We start from the raw sequence: 22,823 nt of genomic DNA, 5'->3' as shown, positions 1-22,823 counted from the left end.
TCGGAGTTCGGTTGTAGAAGTATCTTATTGATATGTTGTCTTTTTACGTGTTGCGTGGCTGGACATTGCCAGAAAGTGTGTATGGTATTGGGGTATGCTCCACATTTGAGCATTTGAGTCTGTAGTCAAATAAATAGTGATTGCCCTATTGGAAAACTGCACATAGTGGACATAGCGGAACCAGGCACCCAGCCTCATAGTGAAATGATGTAGGGGACCTGCCGGGGGTAATGGGAATGGTGGGTAGCGGGCATGCCGTTTGATGGTCATGGTGGTCATGCTGGTCATGGTGGGTAGTGGGCATGCGGGTGGTGGTCATAATGGGTAGTGGGCAAGCGCGGTTGTGGGCATGACGGGATGCAGGCATGTTTGGATGTAGGAATGTGGGCTGGTAGGCATCCTAAATGTGGCTGATGACCACTCAGTGTAATGCACTGCTTTTAGACGTTGGCCTCAATGCAGATCAGGCATGTTCCACGTGTTATGCACTAACCTTGTTAAACGCGCTGACATCAAGTACTATGACTTTGAGTGAAAAGATCACTGTTGATCAACGCCTTTGAGAATCAAACCTTTCTGGTAATAAGCTATATATGATGGCACGGGAAATAGTTAAACTTGGCGCTTGGCACCTGACATTTATAGTGTGGTTAGTACACGTATATAGCAACCAGTGTGGAGCAAGATAGTGTGTGTATAAAAAGTCAAGAAACATGGGCATGCATGCCCATGAAAGAACTGCAACATGCATAATACGTATAGCATTGCATCAGACCAAACATGCACTTAGTATATGCAATATTTCCGAAAATGTGACACTCCTTCTTTGTCATCCAATTAGTTTTCAGACTCTCGCGGCCACAGGGCAGCCTTACTGTTTGGTTTCCACTTTACACACCCATTTCTCTTGCCACCCTACCTCAGTGAAGATATTAAGGTATTTGCGGCAGGCTGCCGCTCGGTGTTCTTGTGGTGGCTCTGCTGTTGGATGCGTGTCAGTACAGGCAGTCTGGCAAACAGTGAATAAAATGGATCTGTCTCAGTTCCACACGCTGATAATCTAGTGCGTTATGTAGATAATCGAGTGATCGATGGATGTGCATCTAAAAAAGCATCACGTGAGAGCTACAATGTAGTTTTCTAGTGTACCGGTTTGTGATTTCCTCACGATTACTGCTTGGCGCCTGGTTGATATCCTAACGAGAGAATTTTCGCGAATACGGGCCCTGACGGTCATCGGTTCCCTAACACTCCCTGACGCCGTTTTCTGTTGTCTCACGCGCAGACGACCAGGAGGTGCGGCGGACGTGCACCGAGCGGCTGCAGATCAACATGTTTCTAGTGGACCACGTGTGCATGTACGAATCCGGCGGCGGCGGCCACATGTGTTTCTGTGAGAGTGACGCCTGCAACTCGGCCCCGACGCCCACGAACAACGCGGCTTCCTCACTCGTCCTGCCGCTGTTGCTGACGCTGCTGCTGGTGACCGTGCAGCGGCTGATGGTGTCCGCCGCGCCTCCGCACTTGGTCTCACCTTCCACGTCGACCTCGGCCGAGGCCGGTGCGTGGCTGAGGACTTCCTAGGCCTCGCTGTGTCGACTGGTCCTCGCGCCACGAGGTTATAACCGGCCACAACCGCCACCAGCGCACCAGCGCGGCGTCGAGTATGAGATTGAGTGACAGAAGGGGGCTTGCACCGTCCACTACGTCGTAGACGCCTGGGACAGCCTCTCGCCAGTGTGCGCGCAAGCTTTAGGCATGCGCCGACTTGAGGGCTGGCACGGTGAAGCTTCGGGGCCACGGTCTGCAGGTTCAGCGCGGCCTTGGTGTGTGCCATCTGAGCAGCAGTCGCTGCGGCCGCGTTCGCAGACACGACGGCAGCCACTTCGAGCCGACTACGTCCAGTCAGATATGCGTTCCGACGACAAGTGTAGATGTCGTTCTAACTTATCCAATGCGAGCTGTTTTCGTCGAGAGTGTTGGCGCGGCGAGGTAGCCGATCAATCTCGCGAGCGTTGTAATCCTTCTTCTAGTCTTACTTTTCGCTCGGAAATGTCTGGTCCAGATGAGATTTGCTGGCTGAAACTTTGCTATACCTTGAAGAGCGTAACGGTGTTTTCCCACGTCGAGTGCTCTTTGAGAGGGCCGCGCAAAATTAAAAAAAAAAGAGAAAGTTTCGTGTTGTTCGTAGCTGCAAAGTACGAGAAAATGATTAGCGAGTTTTGGCACTTAGAAAAAAAAAAAAAAGCCCAGTGGTTTGTATGCGTCACCAGAAGTAAATGCGTAGAGCAATGAGAGAAGTATTTGCAAGCATCTCCGCAGAAACCTCGAAAAGGCACCGCTGTCGTTCTCTCGGGCATTACATTGTGGGTTCACAAAAAGAAAACGAAAGAAAGATGGCGCTGCCATATTTATCAAACAGTGACATTACCTTCCGCGTCGTGTCTGCGGAGGTCATGCGAGAAAGTCTAAGCGTGATACACCGTTACGCCCTTTTACATTTCGATGTTTCTTCGGGGTGCAACAAAGGTGACTGTTCTTGCAGACGATTTTCTGTTTTAACGACTATGATAAGTAGAGAGCGATTTAAGGCTTGTTTCTGAATTGGTGTACATCCTGGGTGCACCGCTCCAGCCAGTAACGGAATGATTTCAAAGTCTTCCCCAAATTTACATTACATGTTATGACAGAATAGACTCACGATTGGCCTTGATACGTATAATTAATTCCTTTGTTTTTCTGTCACATGATCGTTGGAAGCGTCGCCGATATAGGATGGCTATAGGATGCGAATGATAGTCGCTGCTCTGGCGAGAGCTCCGTTCGATAATGTACGAGAACGTACACAAAAAGAACGTTTCTTTGAAGTAGCCGGATATCTCGAAAAGGCATCATAGATGTATTAATCGCGTACCATCGCTCCGGCTGCCTCCATTAGTACCACCAATTGTCAAAGAAAAACACGTGAGGATAAAGTTTAAATGCAGCTGTCATGTATTCACGCGGACTAGTTAATCAACAATGTTATTTATCTCTGGACAGTCATCCTAAACTTATCTTTCGGTATTTGCGTTTATGAATCTCCGGAATAGCTGTTAATTTAGCAAGACTTATTCTGCTACCAAAAAAAAAAAAGCCCAAAAACACCAGTCGTATTACATTACGTCAGTCACTTGCAGTCATGACAGGATACAAAATGTTTTTTTTCTTTCTTTTATATAGAAGTAAGCTCGTGGTTACTGCTGAAACAAGCTGTACCACCCTAGGCAAATACGTTGCCAGCGCCGTTAAAACATGCTCTCAAATTTCAAGATACCTTCTTGCTCTAAGCTTCGAATAGAGAAACAGACCGCTATTCCCAAGTCTCTCTACTGGTGCATGTTATAGACCTTATAAACGTCATACCCTGCTATAGTTGGGACTTTCAACTAACTTGAAAATGTAGTGTTATAACCAAGAGGTTATATTTGGCTATACCCGGAAATGGGGGCCTCGTTGTACATGTTAGCCCAGATCGCGCGGCTTATTCATTCCAAGAAATGCCACCAGGGCGCGCCACAAAAGAAATCTATACTTCCGATATAGCTATTATAGATGAGGTTACGACGGATTCTGAAGGTTAGGCTATTTAAACGCAAGCCAACTCACTGATACACTATACCGCTACCTCGCCCTGATACTCAGTGTGTTGTTCTCATCTGGTCCCCGCCTTTCGCTATACCGTCGCGCGAGGCGCCACCGTGAGATGGGATTCACGCAAAATGAATTTGTTTTGATGATGTTTTCACCAACGAGTACGTCCATATTTATCCTCGAAGGGATGGTTTGAATATCTGACCCAGACACACCAGTTAAGTGGACCGGCTGCTCTCGGTCGTCATCGTAATTGGCCTCGTCGGCTTTCTATTCCTTTTGTGGGTTCTTCGCGTTTCGCGGCATAGCCTGTTTGGTCAGCCAGTCGATACCGAAGTGTGGCCACTCCTTTACAGCAAATACAGAACGAGGCTCAATGTCTTGCCAGAGGACTGCTGCCGAGGTAGAATGTGTATGGAGCGCTGTCTGACCATTAGCGATGATGGCCCTTCTAGTACGTTCAGCAGTACATTGAAGGAACGTCCATGGAAGGTAACAAAAAGTCATCAGACAATTGTTACAAAGTAAACACAGGCCAAGCGCCCCTACACCATCTTAACCTGTTTGTGAGAACTGCCGGTGATAGAACACAACTCAAGCAAAACTTTTCATTGGGATTCTTCGTGTAATACCACGCAATCACGCAAGAAAAAAAAAACTACCTTTACGAAAACCTTGTTGGTACTATGCTAAACTTTCCTAGCACTCCTTTTATTCTATCTATATTCATTCTGGGCCGTTGTAATACATGGAGGAGTGGCAAAACAAAAATAACTCTAGCAAAGTGGTGCAGTTAAATAAATTCGTTTATAAGGACCTCATTTGAATGCGTTAGCATCGCCGATGGAAACGTTGGAATCGGGGAAGTGGTTCCGGTCCGTGCTTGTTGTGGGAATTTCGTTCTAGGACTCAATGGACTATCGTCCGTGAATCACCTGAAGCTTGACGTCAAGGCTTCGCGAGGTTAGAACGAACTCATTCGGCATAAATGACACTTGCATTGCTTAGCGCGACGACAGCGTTTGGCGGTCCAGTATTACTTGTGGAGCGTGTAGGTGATGAGTTGACTGCGCCCAAGTTGCGTCGGTCGTGTATGTTGCTTGTCTATAAATGCCCGTTATTTTCCAAGGGATCGTGAAGGCCTCGACATATATAGAGTGTGGTTCATGAAGGCGATGCCGTTCGATATGTCGACTGCTCACTTCGCGTTCACCGCAATCTCGATTATTCCACGTCGTGTGCTATATATATAAAAAAAAGGAAATGAGGTTGTTAGGAAGCGGCAATTATACTCGCAATAGTTTCTCTGGCTCCATCAACGAGCAGAATTCATATCGCGTGAGGCGATTTGTGCGACTGCAGTACTTCTTATACGTCGCATCGTTGGGCACTTCAGCAACAGCAAGGATCCCAGGTTCGGCAGTATGCCACCAGAAACAACGTTATCGCGTTATTCGTTACCTCTTGCGAGACATCGAGGCGGTTTTCGAGCGCACCGGTATGGTTCTCATGTGTAAACATAAATAGTGCGTTCACGGAGGTAGCTACCGTAAAGCCGCCTATACCCTAGTTTTATCGTGTAACTTTTTTTTTCTTGAAGTTTTGCCGCACTAATTGTTACTAGACATTGGTGTTCTGACCATTCTTTAGCAGAAGGTTTAGTAGCATATGCGCCTGGATATACTTTACTATTTACGCTCAACTTCTTTATTATTGCGCTCTTGCATCAAATACTCGAAGCTGTACGGGTGCTGGGCCTCATAAAAGCTTGCTACGCGTATGTCTAACTGCCTCCCCCGAAAGACAGGCTTGTACAAAAGGATAGGCATCGTTAGAAAGTTATAAGATATAAAGTAGTATAGGAAATTGCTCAGGATAGAAAAGCTTGGTGCTCCTTTTGAATGGCATTCTGATGCGAGTGAGGAAATGCTTGTGATAGCAAAAGTTTTACCCAGAGTCGAAGGGGTTTATAGATTTCATCTGTGGTTGTGTAATATGATAGCGCGAGACCCATTCGAGTAGCCAATTGAAAGGCGAACCCGTGGCTTTCGCCCCTTCAAACAAATAAGCGCGCACGGAGACTTGACACGTGGGCTTGGCACAGCTTGATGAGGTGACAACTTGGTGTTAACGAAGTAACATTCCGCTCACGCTATAGGAAATGTTATCGTACTCCAGTTTATGTCTAGTAAGAATATTTGCGGAGAGAAATTTTATATCCTGCTTTGGTGTCACAACACATTTATAGTTCGTGCGCTCAGAGCGCACTGTTTTGCCTTTTAGATGTGAAGGAAATTTCAAAGCTTACATACGCTCACAAAAGAAGAAAGAAAATGAAAAAAAAAAAAAACCCTGCTCAGACGGCTCATTTGCGTGATTCTTTAAACGCAAAATGGTTTGGCCGCACGAACTTAGTGAATATGCAGTCATGACGGCGCACATTACGTCAGCAATTAGACGAATTATCTACTTTTCCACGCTACGCTCACTATTCCAGCGTAACACTCATGCTACCACTTCACGTATTTTGAAACGCATGCTAAGCACTCATCTCTTGAAGATTTCAAGGTTCTTGACAGGCCGACATAGCGAAGGTGGAAAGCATTTTATCTGTAGGAAAGCAGTGTTACTTTGCGACCAAATACATATCAGAGCAGCTCGTTCAGGACAACAAAATAAGTCCGAAGAGAACCACATACCGAGGTTCGAGTCGCCTAAGAAATGATTACGGCCGGAGTTCACGAGCCACTGTCGTTTACAGTGATATGCAAGAGATTAAAAGGCATTCTTTCGCAACAGCTATGCGATAAGGCATAGTCATATATCTCACCGTTTGAAATGTCTGGTGAAAATGCAAGCTACGGAATGACTATATTCCAGTGTCTTATGCAAAAATCAATATGGACGCCCGAACTGCCCATTAATTTCGCGCAATACGCTGACTTTTGATGCCTCAACGATTATCGCATTCTGTACAGCCCGTGTCCTTTTGCATTCGATCAGAACCATGCGGAAAACAGAAGAGTTTGCCTTGTATTTACTGCTGGAAATTTAAGGATCTAACATCAACATTGACGACTTCATCAGTGTCGATGACAAAAAAAAAAAAGAAAAGAAAAGTGGGGGACTTCGCTAGACGTACGGAGCATTTCCGCACGAGGCCTTCGATGCTATGTTAAAAAGAAACGCGTTGTCGACTCAAGAGGTCAAATGTCGTGGCAGACGGTAAAGATTACCGCAAAAGAAAAGAAGAAACAAAACACAGTGGTGTTGGCATTGTTTCGCTGGAAAGAAGCCACTGGTAGCAAAGTCTGTCGACAGGAGCCTCTTGTGTCATTCTTTACATGCAAGGTATCTTCTTACTTTTAAGAACGACTGCGCCCTTAATTATTTAAATGATGGTCTCGCTGTGTGGAAGTTGCGAAAATAGCAGACGTGTCGGCATAAATGCTATCAGCACTCTTGCACTCTGTGAAATGACTATGACAAATGAAACATAATATTTCTGTGACGCCAAATGTCGGAGGCTATTACCTTCAGAAGCAATAAGAAAAAGGCGAAAACGTGTGGTTCACGTGTCAACACAGCCTGGTGACTGCAGTAGATGCAGAATCTGTTCGAGAAGTCGCATTCGCGTTGGACGCTATATCTCTTGCAGACAAATAGAATGGTATAAGCTTCTTAACCCCGAAGCGCGAATACATTGCATCCATCTTTTTTTCGTACAAAAAGAAGAAGCAAAACAAACTCTCACAATTAACGTCTTAACGCGATGCCACCTAATCGAGCATTCGTGTTCGCGCCCGACGATATAGTTCGCTTGCGAATAAAACGGCGGACCGATTCCCACGCATTGGCACTCGTATGCTGCAGTGCTATCCTGGACATTGTTGAATTCCGCCATGTTTGTCGAATTCGCCATCTTGTCAGCTCTGATTGGCCCAAAGGGCTGCTACGGCCTCTCTGATTGGCTCAAAATGCCGACATTGCAGAATTTGACATTGCGGCGGTATTTTAGTGTGCAGAAAGCACCCTGGATTGCACGTAGTTTTTCCATCAGCGACAGTGGTATCAAATCAGCGACGCATGCTGTATATATGCACACAAAAGCCTCTTAGCCAACACGGTTACCAGCCGGCATGCCAGCGGCGGCATCGGGTATAGAACGCGTGGTGTGCAGCGCTCTATAGAAGGGAGGGTGGCAAGTTAATTGTTATTATGCAGTTGCCTGTCATATAGAGAAGAAGCCGTTTGCTTTGTTTAAATTCTTCTTCGGATGTGTACATACATTAGGGTGCTATGGCCATGCCTTATAGTCAATCAGGTAGCATACTCGTAGGGTGTTCTCATTCTCCTGTATAGAAATCAAGGTCGACGACACTATACACATTTGTACATACATTAGTTTTTTTTTTCTGTCTTCAGCGAGGTTATACTAACCATAGTCACCACTTCACTCGTTTCAGCTGCATTAAGTGCAGTCGTCGCGGCGTCCGCATCGTCGTCGTGATCATGCGTGGTTTCACCGCTTCACTGTCGTCTCCACCGTCTCTCGTACCCTCCGTGAAGTCACTTCTAGGGAGGCGACTTTCTGTCGCCCATCACTAAGCGTTCACTCTCCTCCATTTCAGTCGTTACTACCCCATTTTCATATTTGCATTGTTTCTGTTGTTTTTGTTGTTGTTTTCGTGTTTCTCTGCGACACGGGCAGCCTGTTCCCACCAGAGCGGCAGCGCCGTTACCGGGCAAACACGTGACCCTCCTCAACGATTGAGTAATGTTCACATAGTACAAACTCTGCTCAAGTCAAATGCGTTTCGTTGACGAGGCTCCATCTGTCCGTCTCCGTGCAGATGCCAGAGCCCCGAATACAGCTCGCTTTCGTATGGGACACGCCGTGAACCGTACCATATAACGTAACTATGCTATCGCACCAGTGAAATGCATTCTTGGTGTACACACATACACAACCTCGCTTCGGGCGCAATTTTAGGTGACGCAGAAACGCAGGTTATTGCACCGTCTCGGATGGAAGACAGCAGCGGGTTGATGTCCTCTGCAAAGGCCGGACGTCTTTGGTTTCGACCGAAATGCACTTTCCCTATAGCATGTACAGATCCCGTACGAGCAATATGACGCGTCCTCCCAGTCTACGAAACCATATCGACGACGTGCTTGATAAAAACCGCTTGCCGATCTTCCGCGTCTTGGCACCGATTGATTCGACGACAGAGACTCTTTAGGGCTCGCACATCGATCGACTTGCCCCTGTCGACGGGCACGAAATTGAAACGCAGTTTGAATGTGACCACTTCACGTTGCTTGTTCTACGTTACCTAGCTTTCTCCCTCTTTTTAGGTAGCCAGACTACCGCTAAATTAGACACGTTGAATTAAATTGCTGCCAAGAAGTCTAAAACCGTTACGAACCGGGTATCAATATCACATGGTTCCCAATGATCCGCCTCTTGGCTAACGGGCTGTAGGGCACTTTGTGGCAACAAAAGCATAGGTGAGGCTGCACCTAGCGCAGTCTCACCAGCCCTTGTAACATTACACGTTTTGTAGCTTGCGCAAATATGGTCCCGAGTCTGTCAAACGTACGGTTACTGGCCTGACATGGCGACAAGAACGTTGAGCATCATCGCAGCCGACATGGCTCCAGCGTTAAGCACTTAATTCGTCCACGCGTTTCGTGACTTCCACGTTCTTCTAGTCTCGCCCCATGGTGAACTAAAACACTAAAACTGGGTCGTCTACACTACAGTGAGCAATCTGTAGTTCGTGGTGTCAACTACTTAAGTTTCCGTGGTGTTAGAGGCTGCCCAATTCTCGACGACTGTTCATATAATTTACGATAATTGACTGTCATGTGATTTATAGTTGTACAAACTCGTAAATCTATGTATGTTAACGGCGTCACCAGCAAGCAAGGTATGCCGACGACGACCTGAAGCAATCTGCTGTCAAAAACGACAGTGTCGATACACGGCGATCCTAACGAAAGTGTCTATCAATTAAATCGGCAGCGAGCTGTATTACTAGTGATTCTCACCGCTAAATAGTGCAGACTCTGATGCTTATAGTGTATTTAATTTGGGTGCCTACGTTTACTTTAGTTCCTCCCATGCCATCTTCGCTGCTATTCCATATATAAAGCGCGCGCGCTCCCAAGCACATGTCAGGAGTTGAAGCCAGTCCTTCCATGTAAACGATGACTGTAGTCATTTCGTCGTCTCGGCCACTTCATTACCGTGGTCCAACAAGCTGCAGTATAGGCGCGCACAGTTCGTTAAACTCGACGGCAAAGAAGAATTTTAAAAAAAAGGCAGAAAACAACAATAACGTCCTAGAACGACGTGAAGCCGGCGACAGGCCTCTCGATCGAACGCCTCCAACTCGTCCAAATGGATTTACCTTTTTAATATTCTCTGGCAGGAAAAAAAAATGCCACACTCACTCTTTTTACATGATATCCCTCTATACTGTGTAGAGGCCGTATAGGCCAATTCGTAGTCTTTAGAGATGCTGGAGGTTTGCATTTTTGCAACCGTAGAAACGTAAAGTTGTCGTCCGTGCTTTCGGCGCTACGTTTGATACTCCCCTCTCTTACTACGAGGAACTTATGACGAAATTATGATGTTTGGTGGGGGGTAAGAGGGGGGGGGGAGGTGGTTGCACTTGCAGAAGGCGTACGCGCTTTACCCAGTTGGCTGCATACGGGCTATACCAAAGTTAATATGAAATGCTACTTGAAGTTAATCTTGTCTTTTTCTAGACTGCAACGCATTTAGTGACTTGATATAAGCTTTAAGTAGCGGAATAATAATAGGACTGTGTCCTTTGATGACATCTGTAGTGGCGCAAACTTGGGCAGAAACTATAGTAACAATTGTTCCGTAAAAGAAAAGATAAAAAAAATATAACCTTTTCCATTTCGCACTAAATGAACCATACACCGTAAGCATGCTATTGTATATGTGCATGACTGGCTCTCATATGCCCGGTATTTATTATTAGTGAACTCTAACGCAGCGGAGACGCCCTAGCTGGGCAGGGAGAGGGGGGGGGGGGGAGGTTATATACCGAAATACCAGAAGGCACATCCGCCGACAGCACCTGCTTTGGAATCGACATCTTGTGACAGCGCCGGCAAGGCTTTTTATCTCAACACAACAAAGAATACAAAACGCCTTCTTGCTGGCTATACCGATGCGTCTACGACGGCAGATCAGTTTAAATATAGTTGGTAAATGCAATAGTAATTATGCATTTTGGCTGAACAGAGCTCCACAAGATGTAGCTAGAAGCGCTGCTGCTGGCGTCGTACGTCATTCGGTATACTCTAGCGTACGTCTGCGGCAGTACCTCTCGACCCATTCTAAATCAATTATTCATTGTTTTTCAGCCAGTGTTCGGTTAGACACGTGAGTACGCTCGGGAGCACACCTTAATCATGGGCATGTTCTGATCTTATCTAACTAGTAGCGGCTATAGCAGTGCCGTTCGGGAAGCGGTACAAGTGCAGCGGCTGCCTTGAACTCTATAATAGGACGTCAACAAATGCTAAGCGTATTCTAGAATGACGTAGCATCCGATAGGGACGAAGTGTCGAACGCATTATAGGAATTATAATTATATATATATGAAAGATTGCGAACTCGGCGCGAAAGCTGCGCCGCCCTTCGAACTTGGTTGTGTTTTTTCAACGCGCATACCATTTCTTGGCCTGCTGCTGTTCACCAGAGCTTCAATAATCGCGAACTCATTAGCATGTAGACAGGAGCGTGTGTGTGTATGTGTGTGTGCGCGCGCGCAATTGAAAGTGAGTCAGGTTATACAGTGCACGTTGTCCTAATAGTCTTTCAAATGAAATATGCCGCCTCTCGAATAAACCAACGCAACAAGCTTCTTTTCTTTTTTTTTCTTTTTTTTTCGCATTTCATTCGCAATGCATGCACACTCGATGAGGTTGCGCACATTATATTGGCACAACGTCTTCAGTGAGACGCCTCCTCGGAGTCGGCAAGGTTTAAGCACTCTCCCGCGTTAAAAGTGAGTGGAACTCAGTAAAAATGAAGCTTTCGAGAGTTAATATCGATTCTCGCAGCCATTGCCAAGTACCCACTAGATCTCAAGAAAACAGAGCAATAATCACAACTGGGGCGAAACAAGTTTCAGCGACTGCGTTCGCTCGCTTCGTAAAAGCATGGCGTCGAACGCATCCAAAAGCTATATGTATAACACACCCGGTTCTCGGTTAAACTTCTGCGGCACAACATCGTAGTAATTCGTCTGCATCGGGCAACGCGTCTCCTTGTTGTATGCATATTATATAGTGTTCACGGAATCATGTGATACATTGTATGGCTGTCTCTATATGAGTTTACGTAGATGCAGTGACTCCTGGTGCGGGCAAGAACATGTGGCGGTTAAGGAAGTGTGTACAGACTCTGTAGACTCATCGATACGCGACAGTTTGTCTGCGCGAATTTCAGTGCATACTTCGTTTCAGCAATGTTCGTTTTCTTTCATTTCTACAGTGTGCTTGAGAGTATATTATCTGCTGAAACGCATCTTGTCCATTCGAAGCCAGAATATATATAGTCCGTTTCATGCGCGCCCCCGGAAAATTCGTTTTCCGCGGGGTTCCCTCGGTGTGTACTGTACCTTGTGCGAGCAAGTTTTTGTGACGCAAAGATGAACATTATTCTTTTTCTTTTTGCGTTAGTTTTCTTGCGCGTTCGGATTATGTAAATTTGGTCTGCCTATTCCAGCTGCACAAGAGAAGCTTTGTCGGAACTTGCAAGAACCAGTTCGAGAACAAGAAGAAGGAAATAAGTAGATGAGAATATTGTGGAGTTAGGCGGGTCGGTCCAGACACAACAGATAAAAAAAAGTACAGATTTCACTGCAGAAGAGATGCGTGTTTACCGTGCAGGCACCCTATACCTCGCACTAGTTCAGCGTTCCGTCATCCTGTCAGGCAGTGTATTCAACTCTCGTTGAATGCTGCATATACCTACGCCGATAACCGCGTTTTATTTCCCCGAACGCGTTGAACGAATTGAACGAACGTTTGCAAACACTGTGTGTGGAATGACATTCTCGCGTTTTGTCCGCGTCCTTCCATTTTTTTTTCTTGCTTGTCAACTCTTCTCATCCATAGTATCTCTGATGCATCTCCGCAAAACGTGTATCACCGATTGGCCGGTGTTTTTTTTTTTTTTTTGAAGGGGAGGAGTAGGCGTAATGTCGCGTCTTGAAATGGTGAGCTCGGTTTCCCCGCAGTATGACATACTGCCTGCTTTGGAAGCGATGCGTTCGTCCACCACTGTACGCCGCGGCTTGCAGAACAAAATGTTTACGTCCGCAACTTCAAGAGGCCCTGGAGCATATCTCGTCGGTCTTGCAGGTTTTTTTTTACAAGGACATTATTTCCCTTTTAACTTTCTTCTCATTTTCTATTGCCATTGCAAGCGCGCACGATGCTGAAGTGGCCCGCCCAATGAACGACGCCTGTATACAACAGGAAGCCTCTTCCTTTAAGCGTGACGTCATCGGGAAGGTTCGCTTTACCGCCGCACACCGAGTTGTGCAGTAAAGACGGCCGCGCGAGGCGAAGCTCGCGTTCTTTACTGGGCAACTGTCGAGATTAGAAACGTTTAGGCCATTGATGACAAAAAAAAAAAAAAATCGAAAGGGGGGTGGGGGGGAATCGTTACAGGCATAGGTAATTCTATAATATAGAAATGGAGGTTCTAATGAAGAGAGAAAAGATCAAGGATAGATTGGCAAAATGCTAGACTGCAATTGATGTATAATTAAACCTGATTAGCTCAAGCAGGCTAAGTGACTATTTGTCGCCACCCCGTTTCGAAGAGGATGCCAATAAAAATTATTATCATAATCATCATGATCATCGGAAACCTATCGGCTCTTGGGCTTAGAATGTGACGTCACAATTTAAAAGCGCGAAGGCCTTCTGGTGTCTGTAGGAGGCGTTGGCACCCGTTCGCTCTTCTTAATTTTTCATTTCCGTCAACATGAACCCCGTGCGGACGTGCGGGTGACGATTGTCGAGAGAGAGAGAGAAAGCAGGGGGCTTGGCGGCCTCGAAGTGCCCCAAGGTTTATCTCGACAGTTTCTTCGTGTTTAGTCAAATAGACCACGGCGGAAGGAAAAAAAAAAAAAAAAACTAGAAGGGAGCATGACTTTAGAGATCTAGCCTCGGCAAGACAAGTTCCTCTGACGCCGCCACTCCTTCCCCTCAAGGCCTTTCTGCGCGTTGGCTTCTGGGAAATAGGCCATCCATGGTTGCCGGACCTCTCGAGGCATTGTCTGGTTTGTGACAACATTTAGTGACGCCCCTGCCACAATCGGCCCTCGCCACCCACTCTCCCCCACACTCTTCGTGCGCTTGGCGGCTAAAGATCACCGATTGCGGTGATTTTTAGCCGGGCATATTTCCTCTGAGTCTTTCCTTTGTATTTTTGTATGACCAGACTTCAAAATTGTCACGTGACGCTTCCTTCTAGTCTTTTACTCTATGATTTAGATGCTCATTTGAACCGTTGCGTAGATTATTTTACTTGGTAAACTTCGAATTAGGCGGGATATCCTGAATATGCTCACCAGGGCGAGCGGCCTCCGCTCGATATCTGCTTTGATTTTGCACTCAGTTTCTCCTGCACGTTTTCTCTCTCTTTCGCCACCCATTTCCCCTAGCCCCCCCTCTTTCTTTTTTCTCTCCGCGGACGCGTTTGTAAACGCTTCGTTCTTCCATGTGCAAAAAAAAAAAAAAAAAAATCCACAAATTCAGACATTTAACGGGAATGATGTCCCGGAAGGCATGCCCTGAGGCATCAGCAGCATAGAACGATTTCGAAAGACCTAACCATAGCATAAGGCCGACAAAAGTGCTTCAGGACCCCTTTAACGATGTAATCTGAGCCTCTTATAACACGTGATACACCACACTCCCTGCTTAATGTGAATTCAGAACCTTTTTATTTAAAACGATTGCGCCTAGCTGCGAAGCAAGACAAAAAGTATAGATTAGATTCAGTTTGTTATTGTATTTTTTTCCCGAGGGTTTGCCCTGCGGCATAAAGTGTGCGATGCATGCATATTATATGTAAGTACGTGCACAGTTTGCTATGTTCAATGAAGTCCAACAGTTCAGAGGTCAAGTTTTCGCTGTTGTCAAATTCTGAGCGTTTTAGGTATTTTGGAAGCACCGCGCCACATGTGCTGACCGTTGCAGCTTTAAAAAGAAAAGAAAAGAAGAAAGATACGTGCTTGTTATGCATCAACGTGAAACGCTGCTTCCCAACCATCAGCGCATGGAGGCAGCGGAAGTTTGCTTAAAGTATGAAATACGCGGCTTTGCCTGGAATACCAAGTGCTTCTTTGCCTCACTGTCCTTGTAGCTCTCACTATAACCTGTGAAGTTGTTTCATCGACGCCGACTTATTACCGCGATGGCCGCGGTTTGTGTTGTGATGCGGGCACTGTGAACATTTTTTTTTTTTTTTTTTTGCGCGGACACTGTCGCTGAGTTATCGACATTGATGCAAGCCATGTGAAGAGGAGTTGCCGGCGAAGGTTGGGGGAGGGGGAAGAAAGCGAGAAGAGTGCACGTTTTTTTCGCCGTTTGTTTATCTATATATAGATATATATATATACAGTTCAAAACATAGGAGTCTTCTATAGACGAAAGCGCAGAGTAGTTGGAGCGAGTTTGCAGGTTATTTCCGTGTGATCGACTCTCACCCATAATTCAGCGTCTTTTCATACATTCTCTCGTTCAGCGAGCGGTTGTTACAGCTCTGTCTTAAGACTTGTTAAGCCTTTTTCGAAATAAAAGGAAAAGAAAGAACAATAATTTTTAATCTGTGTGTGGTTGTCTCGCAGTCTTAATCTCCGTGGAATCGCTGCAGGTGACTTTTCAAGGTGAGTCCTTGTACACGTGCCACGCATGTCAGCCAACGTCTGTGGCGTAAGACTTAAGAGGAAGATTTAATTTAAATAAATAAATTTCGTAGCGCATGGGCAACTTCGATTTCCCTATGCAAATGCACGTAAAACGCTGTAAAAATACGATGCATTAAGCAACAGCCGCACCGATTTGAACGAAATTTGCTGCATTTGAGAAAGAAAGTTAAATCCTGGCAACTGTGGCAAGCAGAGTTTTGATTGAGGACCTCGAAGTTTTTTTTTATTATTATTTTTTACAAGGGCCGAAAATGGAAACGCTTAAATGAAATTGAAGCACGAAGTTTACAAATCCGTAACACTTGCGCCAAGAACAGGTATCACTTTTTTTTTTTTTGTCAACTGAATCTGCTACAGTTATTCAAAGGGAGAAATGCCATACACGAATTTACAGCTTAAGTGACACTGTTAAAATTTTTACAAGGGTTTTCAAGAACCCTACTCCCAAATAAGAGGTATATATTTCAGAGCCGCGTATAATACATCACTTTTGTCCGCTTACATAAGTGCAATTTACGAAATTGAGATTGTATTTTTTACGGTTGAGTCACAAAGTTGTAAACTTGGGACTTGAGTTTTATTTTAATTTAGTAGCAATTTTAATGAATTTTTATAAACACATTCAAGGCATAAATTGAAAATCCACTTTTAACGTTACTAGCTTTTAGCTTCTTTGAATTACAACAAATCTCATCAAAATTAGTAGGGTGTTTGCCGATAAAGGTTATTTCTCTTTTTCAATGTATTTAGATAGGAGCAAAAGTAAATGTAATCTACCGCCTGTAGAGAGCAGATTTTTTTTATGACGCCATCAAGTTTTGGCCAGCGGTAGAAAACTCTCAAGAATTCAGTTTGGATCATTTCACGCCAACTGTGCCAACCTTGGCGCACGACCATAAGCGATTTCTTATGAAAAAATTTGAGGTGCCCCGAGGAAAACATAATAGGTCATCTGCAACATATTTTTCCTGAAAATGATTTTTTTGACCAACGCAAGCACCACCGGTACTTTATCGTAAGGAACGAAGCGTCATATATGAGAGGCGCTGTCAAAAAAAAAAAAAAATAACCCAACTTGTTGCTTTATTATGAGAGCAACACTAATTTTTTTGTTTTCTCCAGCAGAACGAACAGAAGCCTTAAGTTTAAAATTCAATTTGTCCGTTGTCTATTCCTTAATTCTTTACACGCCATTAAAGCAGACAAAATAATCAATTTCGGGATGAATTTCTTGCGACAGCAAGGCATCCTACAACAATTTCACTTTTTTAACATTAAAATTCTCAGGAACTGTACTTTGCGCGAGAAATGTGTTTAGAGGGAGCAGTGCGCACAAGTGACAATAAATGTGCAAAAAAAAATCATTTTTGGCCTATGTTTAGCAGCCGCCAATACAACACTGAGGTGTCCGATGCCTCTGGTGGCACATTGTATATTGTTTCTAAACTGCGAAAGATCTCTCACAATAAGCTTTTTTGCTTTAAGCGCAGTAATTAGTTGTTTATTTAAATAATTAGATATACCTATAAAGGAAAACGAAGGCAAGTTATTGAAGGGAAGTTTTAGAAGTTGTCTTCCATCAAAATTTACATCGTGAGTTGTCTTCCCCGCAAAGCCTCTTGGCGGCAAAGATAAAAGGCATGGACGCAGGCGTTCCTGCGTGGCGTCTACGAGGGAGCATGCACTGCTTCTAAGTTGTTTCCTTCACCACTAGGGTAACTACGAGCAGTCAAGCGCAGAACTGCTGGATTGCATTACCCGCCGCGGTAGCTTAATTAGCGGCTATGATGTCGCGCTGCTAAGCACGAGGTCGCGGGATCGAATCCCGGCCGCGGCGGCCGCATTTCGATAGGGGCGAAATGCAAGAACGCGCCCGTGTCCCGTACATTGGGGGCACGTTAAAGATCCCCTGGTGATCAAAATTAACCCGGATGTCTTCCACTACGGCGTGCCTCATAATAAAATCGTGGTTTTGGCACGTAAAACCCCAGAATTCAATTCAATTCTGGATTGTATTCAGCCGCATGCCATTGTCTGCTGTCGGCCTGCTTGGCCTCGTCACATCGACACCGCGAACATCGACACCGATATGGTCACTACATAACAACTACCTACGCTTAATAGTTAATATTAGGAAGCTTGTGGGAAGTAGTGAATGAATATACAATTTATTTGATATGGTGGCTCATTAGGGTCTGCGGACGTTATTAGGGACACCTTCGGAGCGAAAGAAAGCCTATTTCAGACTCAAACAGATACAGCAACAACAAAGAAGCCTGAGAGATCAAAATTTAGCATACAAAACATTTACTAAAAAAAAAAAGCAGAAGAAAATGTCCCTAGTAACACGGCCGCAGGACCCGATGAAATGCCAATACAGCGAATCAAAAACCTCGGTCCAAAGAGCAAGGCACTGCTGACTTATGTCATACAGCAAGTGATCAGAACGAAGAACATTTCGGTTGATGGCGTGAAAGCAAGATGAAGCTCATCTACAAAGGCAAAGGTGATAAGGATAAGACGAGCTCGTACAGGCCAGTTACGGTAACCTCGGTTAGGGTGATTCAGAAAGTAATGCCTCCAAGCCCACTACTTTGCTAATAGTACTGGAAACATTTTGAACTCTTTATCACTAATGCACTGATGTTTATGCTATATAATGTCACTTGCCTCACCTTCCTATCTCTTCTCGTTCCAGAGTAATCGAGCAATCCATGACATCCAGTGGTGACGTCCGGTTGAAACAGCGGGCTGTATTTGCATTTCTGACTGCGGAAGGTTGTGCTTCCATCAACATTCATCGGCGTCTGACTGCAGTTTACAGGGACGCCTGCGCTGACGTCAGCACTGTGCGGAGGCGGGCAAGGACTGTGAAAGACCAAAATCCAGCCGCATCAAATCTTCACACAAGCCACAACCTTCCGCAGTCAGAAATTCAATTAAATTGAATTTACATTGCAAACTATGCACATTAGGGTTTGATTTGTCCTGCATGCGTAATAGACAAATGGGGCAACAGAAGGTCCATGGATTGATGTATGCGGACGACATAGTGTTACTAGCGGATAATACAAGAGATTTTCAGACCCTTGGAGCGACATATTTAGGCCTTAAGTTTAACACAGAGAAAACGGGAATTATGATATTTAATGAAGAGACGAATAATTACGTCGTGTCAATTCAACAGCAAGTCATAACCATAGTCAATCAGTATGAATACCTCGGCGTATACATCAATTAATGAAATACTCAAGCGCCCACCAAGATAATCTGAAAGTGAAGGGGAAGCGGAATGCAGCAATCATGAAACATAGAGCACTTTGCGGGCCCCAATACATATGAGGTGGTGCGTGTAATGCGGAAAGGAGTAATGGCGCGAGCGCTAACGTTCGCAAATGTCATTCTGGGCTTATAATCGGATATCTCGTTGGGGTTGGAAGTTAACCACAGATCGGTAGCCCGATTGACTTTGGGAGCCCACGGGAAAACCACAAATGAGACAGTGCAAAGTGACATATGGGCTGGGCCTTGTTTGAAGTGAGGGAAGCGCAGAGCAAAATTAGTCTTGAATAAAGACTCGGGAACATGGATCAAAATAAAAGGGCGGCTAAATTGCACAAGCATCTGTACCTGAAAAGCGTGGACATATATTACATATATATATAGTATTGTGGTACGACAAGTGACCGATGTCACGTATGAAATCATCCCCGTCGACCTCTCAGCACCATCGTCAGCTGCAAGTGACATCATTCACGTGGTGAGACTAAAGCCATACCACACACCTTTCACCGCGGATGTGTAGCTTAAGCACCGGGATGGTGCCTCTACTGCAGGGGGTGATGATACGGAACAGCCGCCCCGGTGTGGCTGCACCGAGAAGAAGGAAGAGAACGCGTTCCCGCACTTTGGCCTCCGTTAGCTTCCCTGTACATAAATTGTAAATAGCCTTGGGCATCAGCTACACGTAATAATATAATTACATATATTTGTAGCAAAGGCGTTCCGTTCTAATGGCGTTCGACTATACAGTCGAGCGTTTCTATACAACGAACGTCTCTGCTACTATATGACCTGTATAACGAAGGATTTCGCATATGTCCCGGTCGAATTCCCATATGTGCCATGTGTATATTGGGAACGCCTCTCCAGCGGAGACACCTGCAACGAATCTGACAGGGCAACGAAGGAGCATAGCCGGTATAGGCGACCCCGAGGGCTGAATGCTTTGCAATGAACGCACGTAGTGCCGCCGCCAAATTCGTCCGTAACCGCCACAGGTGCGCCTATAGAGGAAGCGTCACCGTGGTAAAGGGGAGGGGGGAGGGTTATATACTGTCCGAGTCTCCGCGTCCGGACAGTATAGCTGCTTTCCGGGCACCCCAACAGCTATATGGTAGAACCCCCCGTACGCTGACGTCGGAGCTAACGACTGACCACATCGCCGAGGCAATCAAGGCGAGGGTCGACGAAGGCGGCAGAGAGCCTAACCAGGAATCCTGACGAGCCTGGCAATAGCGTCATTCGACGCTCTGCAGCTGTACAATGCTGCAAGTTCGCGGTTTCGCCGCTGAGCATGCATGCCGCGAACCTCGTTGTCATAGCGTCTGCTGCAGTCGCACACTCCTTCGAACCAAGTATGCAGGAATAAAAAAGGGGAAAAAAAAAACGATATCGGCTTAAATCACCAAGTGGCCCTTGAATTCGTGCTAGATAAATATTTTCTGCAGCTGCACGTGCTCAGCCTGCTCTATGGCGAGTGGTACGGTGCGCGATCTTTACAACGAAGCGACCTGTATAACGAAATATTTTGGAAGTCCCAAGAGTTCCGTTATAAGGGCGTTTGACTGTATATCCAAGATCAATTATTGCAGGCAAACTTCCAGTGCCACGTGACTCGAGAACGTTTTCTCATTCAATTAGGAATGTGCAATATTCAATAATTCGAATACGAATCGAAAATATGGTTTTTGATATCCGATTCGTATTCGATTCTATATGGAGTTTGTTATTAAGCGTGAGCACGAGACGAGTGCTCACGCTTGATATTGTCGCATGCATTTGTCGCGTGTTCAAAAGCCACATTTAAGCGCGCAGTGAATGTATTGAGCAACAATGAAATCATCAGTTTTGATTAGATTCGGCATTCGAAGGCATTTTTTTCTCTCAGGAATATTCTAATCCGATTCGAAATTTCTAATATTGGACCGTCACTATACGTACGTTAATTAAGTTGATTTTATTCATTCATTAAAATTATTTAAATTCTGGGGCATTATGTACCAAAACCACGATATGGTTGTGAGGCACGCCGAAGTGGAGGGATTCCGGAGTAATTTTGACAACCTGGGGTTCTTTAATGTGCACCGAATGCACGGTACACGGGTGTTGCTTGTATTTAGCCCCCATTGAGATGTGGCCTTCGTGGCCGGTATTTAATTCCGCGCGCTCGTGCTTATCAGCGCAACGTCAAAGCCACGACGCCACCACGGCAGGTTTCATTAATTCCATTGCATTAGTTCCATTAGTGTAAGCGCATAGGGGAACGCAAAATCGCATATTGGTTCGAAATATTCGATTTTCCAACAAGCAGTGTTAATTTTTAAAAAATGTCGCAGTTTCACCCGAAACTGCGACATTTTAAAATTCGCCTTTCGGGTGAAACCGATATATATATATATATATATATATATATATATATATATATATATATATATATATACTTACCGATTCCGTCCACGACTTACCGTCGTGGTCCCTGTAGTCATCAAATAAATGAAAACCACCGGATCATATATATTTCTCATTCTTTAATAGTTCAAATAACCAATTACACCATCACATCTTAATAGTCATAATTGGAAATACATAATTCCCACCATAGTACAGCTTCGCTGTTCTTCCATCTCCACCCTAGTGGAAGGGCTGGCAGTTTTTTTTTTTTTTTAGATGCGAAGCATCTTATGCTTGGGGCTATGTCACTCCCTCCCTCCCTACCTCCCTCCATCCATCCAACCGCCGTGCGTCCACACCCCTACTGCGCATGCGCATCCTCCTCTCCTATCCGACGCTCCTCTCCTCTCCGGATTGCGCAACGAATGGCAACACCTGCGGCTGCGCGCGCGATAATGCGAAGCAGCTTAGGTTAAGACGCGACGGTAGGCGCCCCAGAGGCACCGGCAACAGTCACCAACGCCGCGCGCGTTCGGTGCGAACGCGGGCAAAACGCCGACGGCGTCGACAACAGTTCTGCGCGTTGCTGGTGCTGCTGCATGTCCAAGTTTATACAGCTCATAAAACTACCTTTTCTGGAACCCATGGCTGCTTCGCATACTACTCAGGGTTCCCCTACGGGAAGATGGTGTAATTTTTTCTGTTGCCGGACGTGACCATCGAAGAGTGGGCGCTTAACAGCTTCGCTGTAATAACGTGGTACATGGATAAACGAAGGCAACAGCTATATGGAAACACAGGAAAAGCAATAACCGCAAAGGGGAAGAGAAATGCGGCCATAATGAAACACAGAGCGCCACTTGCACAAAATTGGTACGAGGTGCTCTGGGGTATCTGGAACGGTGTAATGGTTCCAGGACTTACGTTTGGAAATGCTGTTGTTTGCTTGAAGTCAGGGGTACAATCAGGACTCGATGGCAATCAAAGGTCAGTGGAACGCCTCCCATTGGGCGCTCACGGACAGAATACAAATGAAGCTGTGCAGGGTGATGTCGGCTCGACAAGTTTTGAAATTAGGGAAGCGCAGCTCTGCGCTTTTACCCTGTAAAATTGATTATCAAAAACGACTGAGGAATATGGAAGAAAATAAATGGGCTGGGAGAGGTTTCAGATATTTGTACAGGAAAAAAATTGATTCGCAGTGGGGGAAAAGAACTTTACGATAACTCTAAGGGAAGCTCCTTAATTTTTGAAGCGAGATCTGGACGCCTTAGAACACACACTTATACAGCGAGGTACAATAAAGAAGAAGCATGTGCTCGCCGCAGTAAAGCTAGAGAAACGATGGAGCATGTTCTATTAGAATGTGAAGATATCTGCCCAGCGATCGATTTATGCACCTCTGGCCTCCTTGAAGCCCTTCGGTTCAGCAAGAGCAGGGGGACAGTAAACATGTCCACAATAGAGATTATTAGTAAGAGACGATTGGAAGATTGGTGGAAGAAAAGTATACGACAATAA

General features: G+C 45.4%; 1 protein-coding gene across 1 annotated transcript in view; it reads left to right on the top strand.

The window, feature by feature from the left end:
* LOC119456026 (protein quiver-like) overlaps window positions 1–8,818 on the top strand; it is a 44,028-nt gene extending 35,210 nt beyond the window's left edge. Inside the window, exon 4 of the mRNA XM_037717620.2 lies at window positions 1,286–8,818. Coding sequence (XP_037573548.1) covers window positions 1,286–1,584 — 299 coding nt within the window. The 3' untranslated portion in view covers window positions 1,585–8,818. The remainder of the gene's footprint in view (window positions 1–1,285) is intronic.
* Window positions 8,819–22,823: the final 14,005 nt, after the last annotated feature.

This window comes from Dermacentor silvarum, chromosome 6, assembly GCF_013339745.2.
Source record: "Dermacentor silvarum isolate Dsil-2018 chromosome 6, BIME_Dsil_1.4, whole genome shotgun sequence".
Taxonomy (NCBI): domain Eukaryota; kingdom Metazoa; phylum Arthropoda; class Arachnida; order Ixodida; family Ixodidae; genus Dermacentor; species Dermacentor silvarum.
The sequence above is the reverse complement of the archived record's forward strand: the minus strand, read 5'-3'. Positions and strand labels throughout refer to the sequence as shown.